The sequence below is a fragment of the Populus trichocarpa genome, chromosome 1, assembly GCF_000002775.5.
Source record: "Populus trichocarpa isolate Nisqually-1 chromosome 1, P.trichocarpa_v4.1, whole genome shotgun sequence".
NCBI classification, from domain to species: domain Eukaryota; kingdom Viridiplantae; phylum Streptophyta; class Magnoliopsida; order Malpighiales; family Salicaceae; genus Populus; species Populus trichocarpa.
The window spans coordinates 6,359,380-6,367,867 of NC_037285.2; the positions used below are offsets into that span (position 1 = coordinate 6,359,380).

The 8,488-nt window shown below is 32.7% G+C and overlaps 2 protein-coding genes across 2 annotated transcripts; one reads left to right on the plus strand and one right to left on the minus strand.

Moving 5' to 3' along the window:
• Nucleotides 1-2,586: 2,586 nt before the first annotated feature.
• On the plus strand, nt 2,587-3,405 carry LOC7477799 (oleosin Cor a 13). Its single transcript, XM_002297891.3, has 2 exons — nt 2,587-2,943; nt 3,040-3,405. The coding sequence occupies exons 1-2, from the start codon at nt 2,663-2,665 to the stop codon at nt 3,161-3,163; spliced, it is 405 nt and encodes a 134-aa protein (XP_002297927.1). The 5' UTR covers nt 2,587-2,662; the 3' UTR covers nt 3,164-3,405.
• Nucleotides 3,406-6,705: 3,300 nt separating this feature from the next.
• On the minus strand, nt 6,706-7,810 carry LOC112327029 (zinc finger CCCH domain-containing protein 54). The gene is given in 2 exon segments (XM_024598277.2): nt 6,706-7,316; nt 7,319-7,810. Coding segments are annotated over 2 exon segments (741 nt in total). The 5' UTR covers nt 7,608-7,810; the 3' UTR covers nt 6,706-6,864.
• Nucleotides 7,811-8,488: the final 678 nt, after the last annotated feature.

The following is an 8,488-nucleotide window of genomic DNA, read 5'->3' on the forward strand; positions in this document are numbered from 1 at the left end:
AGAGAAAACAAGTGAAGAAATTTTGAAATCATCTCCCCCCCTCTCTCTAGCAGCAGCCAGCCACCAACAGAGCAAAAAAATGAAAATTTCTTTTTTTTATTTTTTTTTTCTAGTTTACCCCTCTTATAAATGCTTAACACCCTTTTATTATTTATTTATTTATTAATTATTTTAATCCATTAAAATTTTCTACATTAATGTTCTTAATCTTTCTTATTCTCAGGATAAAGTTTCTACATAAATCCCCTCTTTTTTTTTTTTATCCGATCGTGTAAAATTTTTAATTGGGTTATTATAAAAATATTATGTGGAAGCATTATAACTTTACCGCATTATCTTCCTTTTCTCTTTTTCACAATCAATTTGATCATGCTATCGTGTAGTTATGATGTTTATCAGATCAATAAACAACCATTATAATTAACTTTTTTCTTCTTTTTTTTGTGTTATGTTTTCTCTTGTGAAATCAGTTTATTCTTCTCTGGTTTATGTTGTGGAACAGTTTGGGTGGATTTTGGTCTTGATATAGCGATTTCGATGAAAAGAAAAGCTAGGACTTTTGGGTGATTTTTAGTGAAATTTATGGTCGGGACTTGTGGTGGTTATGAAGGTCAAAGGTTTTGATGAGTTATGGCTGGGTCTGCTGTTATGAGAGAGAACAGTTATTGTCACGGGCTATGGGTTTGGAGAAGACGAGGTTGGTTGATTATGAATATATGAGTAATTTTTTAGACGGAAAGTTGTGATTTTTATTAAAAAGAAAGCATGAGAAAGGAGAAAAGGTTAGCAAGAGAATGAGTTATATGGTAATGATTATCTTCCATGCGTTAATATATTTGTTATTTTATTGATTTTCAAAATTTCCTTTGACCTAGTTGCAAAGTATAATATTAAAAAATCTGGTTGAAAAAAACAACTATAGGATATTAAGATTATTTTTTTCAAAAAAAACCTAAATTTTGTACTCTAGAAGCTTTTTGTCTTTGTTTTGGCCCTGGCCCTTTTCTTCCTAGAAAAAAAAGATTTCTTCATCAAATTACTGGATGATTTTAGTAACTACCCAAGAAGAATTATATCCAAAACTTGCGCAATTTTCATACGCCGAAAGCTATAATAGCCAGGTTTATTTTATTGTATTCCCGAATAGGACCATAAAAGTATTAGCCCGAAGAGAAACCAGCTCAAAGCCTCAAAGTTAATAGCAGCGACAGTCCATAGGCCCATATAGTATATCCCACAAGCCTCTTGGGCTGAAGGATAGCACGCTTACAGGTCCAATGCCTCCTGATTTTTGAGAAACGGATGAAGCTGTACCTTTCACGTGGACTAATTTTAGTGGGTATGCGGTCACCTTGAGCGTTGGAATTGGAAGAGTATGGGTCTGTCATATATTTTATGTTTTGCATTGACGCTAAAATATTGTTTTTTAATTTAGGTTTTTATTATTTTGATATAATGATATTATAAATAAATTTTAAAAAATAAAAAAATAAATGATTTTAATGTATTTCCAAACAAAAAACACTTTAAAAAATAACCACTACAACAATGTCACACACTCTCTAAATAATAATTATGCATTTAGGGATGGTGATTTAATCATAATGGATGTCTACTTAAATGAATATTTTTTAGATAATTATTTTATTTAATGAATAATAAAAATGATATAAATATTATATCAAAATATGACTTAACACGTATAAATTTGTATTATATTTTTTAATCCATTATAATATATACAACATTGACATAACACACTCATATATATTTCTCTTAATTTTATGTAATATTAAATAATAAATAACATTCAGGATATTGAAATAAATATTTGAAGATATAAATATTTATTTTTCTTATACGATGTAAAATATAGTAGAAACTTATATTTTAAAATAGAATTCTAATTAAATGAATAAAGAGATTATAATTTCGAAGTAATCGTATTTTTTCATGTGCTTCGTTTAAAAAGTTGACAACATTTTAAAACATCTTTAAATAAAAATATGGATAAAAAAACAGGACAAAAAATATTATATTTAGATTTAATTGTATACTTTTATATATATATATTTAACCACTAATTATTAATTAAGATAGTAAATAGGTTTTAATCCCCCCCCCCCCCACATAATAACCCAGATTTGAATTTCAAGGAAGGGGAAAGCAAAAATTTATCATAAATATATGAATTTGTAGTATAAAAGATCAATTATAAACCTAGTGATGCAATAATCTTGAAGGAAATTAAGTCGTGCAAAAATATCTGGAGGTAAATTATTTGAAAAACTATTCATGCAGCTATGTTCATGCACAGTGGATAATTATTATATGCGTGGTTCTGGATTCCTCGAGGCCTCCCAAAGCTGTCCGTCGTTTTGTTTCATTTTCATTTCATTTCATTTCTTAAAACAACGTGTCCTAAAACTAAACCTTTCGGGTTGCATGCAACCCTTGCATGACAATCTCCTCAACACGTGCCTCGTGTCTCTTTGGCACGTGCCTACCCATTGGGACCCGCCTTAATAGCCTTTTCTCTTTATAACTCCACCCTCGCACACAAGAAAATCACACGGTTCACAGCTATTTACAATATTCAAAGTAATCTCTTGGTAAAATTCTATTTGAATTGTAGACAATAATATCGTTTGACCCTGCATCAATGGCTGAGCTTCAACAATCACAGCAACCAGGGAAACAACCGAGGTCCCAGCAAATAGTCAAGGCAACTACTGCTGTCACTGCTGGTGGATCTCTCTTAGTTCTCTCCGGTTTGACCCTTGCTGCCACGGTCATTCTGTTGACCATAGCCACTCCATTGCTGGTCATATTCAGTCCAGTTATTGTTCCTGCTGTGATGGCAGTTTCTCTCTTGCTTATGGGGTTCTTGGCCTCTGGTGGCTTTGGTGTGGCAGGAATTACTGCCATGTCATGGATCTATGGGTAAGAGCATTTTTTCTTTCTTTCTTGGGGCTATGTTAATAATATTAATAAATAAAATGTGTCACGTAATATTTTGAAATTGACCTGTTGAATTAGGTATGTTACTGGGAGGCATCCTCCAGGGTCAGACCAGCTGGAACAGGCACGCATAAAGTTGGCTGTTAAGGCAAGGGAAATGAAAGACAGGGCTGAGCAGTTTGGGCATCAAGTTATTTCTTGAAAAGACTTGCATGTGATGATCTCTCTTATACCTTCTTTCATGAAAAGAATGGTGATATTCTTCGAAGAAGTACAAGGTGGAGATCATGGAGATTGCAATGGAGGATGTGAGTTTTTGTAGGAGTTAAATATTGGGCTGTACTCTTTAATTTTTAGTGTCATAGTCATTTGCTTCTTGTTAATGAGTCTTTTAATTGTGTCGATCTTAAATAATTTGCTGTGCTTGTGTCTTGTTAATTTTGAGTCTATGTAATAAATGTTCTTTTTTCTTAATTTCTATGGTATCTTGGTTTTGATTTACTGTACTAAATTTACCCTTTATATTTTCATTTCTATTAGTGTCTCTCAAGGGAGTTTCTTGTGGAAAAATAGGTACTAGTAAAATTGGTCGTGCTTTTGGCTGGCTAGCGGCAAACAATGCTGGCATGTGAACTAATGCTGAGTGAGGTAATTGGGGTAGGTGTCACATACTCACATGCTCACTATATATATATATATATATAAAGATAAAAATGACTAGTAGTCTTTAATGCAGAAGATATCCCTAGCAAATTAATAGAATACTAGCATTTAGCAATTAGTTGAGCATGGAACTCTTACCTTTGGGTTCAAGAACATGACCATTGATATGAAATGATGCGAGAAATTAAATTATTTTAATACAGTAAGAAATTAAGTTGTTTTTTTTTTTTTTAATTTTATGATATATTAAAACAATATGGTCTGATTCTTTAAATTTAATATGAGAGCATGTCAATCCCGAACCTTTTCATTTTCCAACAATTAATGCCATACACAGCAGATGATCAACACTCGATCAAACGGAAGTAAGAGGTTAGGCAGTTTTTTTCCTCTCCTCCTGTAGGAGTTACCTTTTGATTTTGGCAAAGCACATTGATTGTGAAAATGTACATGCGATAGAAAAATTATCTCAATCTATTCATCGAGCTTGGTGTGGGTCTCGGTCCAACCACTAGACCGAGCAGTGTGGCTGTCATGTCACTTGGGTTTGAGCCTTGACTCAACCACTAAACCAGACAGCTTGACAATCCGATCACATGGCTTGGGCCGTGGTCTAACCATATGTTATCTCAAGGACGCCTTAAGGATCGGTGATAAGAAGTTCTTTCGTTGAAGACAACATTTATTTTCGGTCCGAGAGGTGTTTTGTTGGAACTTGTTATCATCGAAGCGGGTGTGATATTTGCCTTCTCATCCAATTTTATTTTAAATATTTTGTGTTTCCTCTCTCCTCCTCTCCGGCTATATAAGCCATAGTTTTGAAGGATTGTTATAATTAACATGTTCTTTACGAATGAAACATCTTCTGTTATTTTTTTATATAAGAAAAAAGGTACGTAGGAGGTTGTTATACGGTACAAGCATGATGAATTTGTATGAGCTGCGACTCGATTTTTTAGTACCGAAAGGGGGCAAACCACCAAAAGGAAGAATATATAAAATTATTATTTTAATTTTATTTAATAAATTAAACTTTTAAATTATTTTCCGCTTTCTTCATAATTAAGTTAAAAATTAAATATAAAATAATAATAAATCTATGTAAATTTCAAATCTAAATAATTTTTTTTATTAATGAATGTTAAAAAATAATATAAAATAATTTATTTTTTAAGGGATTATAGAATTGAACTACTTTATTCGAAATCTTGATTTAAGAAAATGGTCACATGCCAATGTATGCATGGCCTACAAAGTAAAAGTAATAATATTTATTTATTCGTTATATTATAATTAAAAAAAACTAACAAATATGAAATAGCTTTTTGTAGTTTTGTTTAATCTTTTAAATCTTTACTGGTCGGGCAAATCTTTGAAATCAACAATTCTGGTCATGAGACCGAGATGACCATACAGAAGACAAAAAAAAACCTTGAATAAAATTATTAACCATGATAAAATAAAATAAAAACAAATAGTAATCAAAACAATAAAGACCAAATCTGATATAAAAACTAATGAAAGAAAATAATGAGAGACTTAATTGAAAAGAAAAACGAAAAAAGAAAAAAAAGAGCAATTAAAATAATGAGAACTAAAATTAGATAAAAAACAAATAAAATAAAAAGTCAAGAGACAAAATAGAAAGAAAAAACAAATTAAGAAAATGATAAAAAGAGAAATTTTAAAAAATAAGGACTAATTAAATCTAGAAAAAAAACAAATAAAATAAAATGTTGAGGCCATAAAATTAAAAGAAATAAAATCAAGGAAAGGTTAAAAAAAAACAACAATCAAGATAACATACACATACACACACACACACACTTAAATGGAAAATGAATGAAGCTAAAAACAAATCTAAAGAAAATTCAAAACAAAGAAAAACCATTATTTTTTTAAAGAAAGAGGGTCATAAATGAATTTTTGTTTTCATTATTTTTTCTTATCAAAATAATATATTCTTTACTTTTTAGCCGAATAAAAAATCAAGCGATTAGTCAGAGGAAAATCATGTCAAAATCAATTGATTATTTTTTGCTTTTAAAAAAAAATAATTAAAATCAAATGATTAAGGATTAAGTCAAAAAATAAAATCCAATCAGAAAAAAAATTAAAAGCAAAATAAATAGTTATCAAAAGAATAAGGATCAAATTTGATTAAAAAAACATAAAAAATCAAATGTCTAGAGATGAAATTGAAAAACAAATAAATAAAACTCAATAGAATTAAAAATTGAGGACTACTTTGCAATTTTGCAAAGCCACCACACCTTCTGAGGTGGAGGAGAGAGAAAAAACATGAGGAGAAAAATTATCTTCGAAACTTTGTCGTGCCACAAAGGCTGACACGTGCCAGCCTACCGTGTAGAGGGTGACGTGATGTTGCGGACGCCATACCAGAAGGCGACCAACGGCCACCGGGAGACGCTGCACGGGCCACCTAAAAGGCGTAGGCTCCTCCCACCTGCTCACGCCAACCAAATTTTTTATTATCAAAAGACCAGAAAACCCTTGACCTCACGCACTAATTGCAAAAAAACCAAGGTCAAAAAATTAAAAATACCCCTTAACTTTAGGCAACAAAAAAAGTTGATCTTAAGGGCTAAGTGATAATTATATTGTACAAAAAAAAATGAAAATCACAAATAAAAACCCTTCACTTCAGTTATAAGCTGTGTTGTTGTTTTTTCAAGGGTATAAACATAATCACAAGATGTAATAAAATATAAAAATTACTAACTTACCCCTAAGTGTGTGTTCAATTCTTTAGTTTTTGAAAGGAAAATCAATATTCTAGTGTGGATTGCACTCATTAGAATCCGCAATAAAACAGTCTAGCTTTATATATGTATAATTATATCAACGATAATTAATTAATTTATTCGGTGAAGATAGAGAAAAACATGTAATTTTTCATTTCTTAACATGACAAGAAGTACACGACGACTCAAATGAGAAACCAAACAGTTGACATGCAGTGATAATTGAAATTAAGTACCCTCACATTCTACACTCTAAATGAAAAACATTACATTATTACCGGTGCAAAATGGCAAAAGGAAAGGGGAAGAAGAAGAAGAAGAAGAAGAGAGCAAATACTATTCCAATCACTCACTTTATTGTGGGTATCATTGATTTACCCACAAGATGATACCATATTTAATTACTCTGAGCATACATTCGAATCTTGGAAAATATCCCTTAACCCTAGCTCTCTTCGATTCATCAACAGTCACATCACTTCACCAGCTCTGAAATCCAATCAATATGTGGCAATTCCAAATCCAATTCACTGATCCCGCTTCTCTTAAGAGCCCTAATTTCTTGATCATGATCGTTTTCATCAGCAATCTTTGAATTTCTCAAACTATTCAAGAAATCTGAAGCCCCATCAAAATAACTCCTACCATCCATCCTGATAGCCATGGGTGACAGGGACCCCAACGTTGGATGCGACGTGGCACCATCTTCTCTGCTCGATCCAAAACCAAAGATCCCATTCTCATGACCATTCATTCGTGCCCTGTACACAAGAGGACAAGTATATTTGTTCTGAGGCCTGAGTTGCTCAGGTGTGTGAGCAAAAAAGCAAACCTTACGTTGGCAAAAACGTCCTGCATTGCATGCACGTGTTCGGTAACGTGAAGGATGAAGCCAATACTCGAAAACTCCATGAGCAAATTCGCAAGGCAGTGTCCATTGCGAAATTCTGGGCAAGCAATGGCCGTGTAGGGCACCTCTCTTGGGTCCCGACGTGTCGCCTTCTCGCCGCGGTGGGCGTAGGGGCACTCCGTCCAGTCGTGGCTGCGGGTTCTAGTGCATTTCTTGATCTTGTAAGCATACATTCGGAATTCATCGGTGCTGTAAATTTCATCATCAATGCTATCGTATCGGGCTGGAGTTAATTTCAGCACTGAAATTGGATTCTCACCTGAATTATAAAAATTTCTGAGATGGTTTGGATTCACTCCTTTCAACATTTTGTTGATGTTTTAAGGAAATGCTAGTGATTTTACAAACTGCATGCAAGTGCAAGGGCTAGCTTCTAGGGTTTTCGAACCATAAACTATATATGAAGTAAAATATTTAAGTGAGAGTTCATGAGAAAATAATTAATTAGAAATATGTTTACAAAGTATAGAGAGGCATGTAAGAAAAAAGAGAATTCAAGAGAAAACATCAGACAAAACTTGAATTTCTTCATATATACTCTAAATAAACATGATAACTAATAGGATTGATCTAATAATTATAAAACCGAGGAAAGAAAATGTGAGGAGAAGAGAAACAATTAGAAAATCCATATGGATAAAAGAGAGACAGTTAAAGAGGTGGGGGTTTCAAATATAGCAATGAAGAAGAGTGAGGAGTAAGGCTGTATTTATAGAGCAATATATATTGAAGTGAACTACTCTTTCTTGAGTTAAAAGCTAACCATCACGAGTTACGCTTGAACTGACCAAATTGGTGACCTGTTTAGTCACCTTCTGTCAGACAGTTGTTGGCTCGAGCCGATGACCATTTTGCTAGATTCAATTGAACCACATGTCCTTCTGTTAATTGCTATTTTCTTGCAAGAGGGCCGGTGTCCTTCTCAGAAAAATGAAAAATAAAACAGAGAGAAAAGAGAACAGGTTAATTTCAGAATCATTAACATGCATATAAACCCCCTCGAAGAAAGTTTTATACTCGGAATAGGGGATTCGAACCTGCACCCTCTAATTCAACCTTTTCATTATCTTGCCATTTTCCTCTTCTCTAATTCAATAATACCAATGTTTAAAATCTAGGTAGTATTAATTTCCCAACAAAACGCCAACTAAATTAGCCAGCCAGACAGCCAGCCATTCTGCAATAGTTT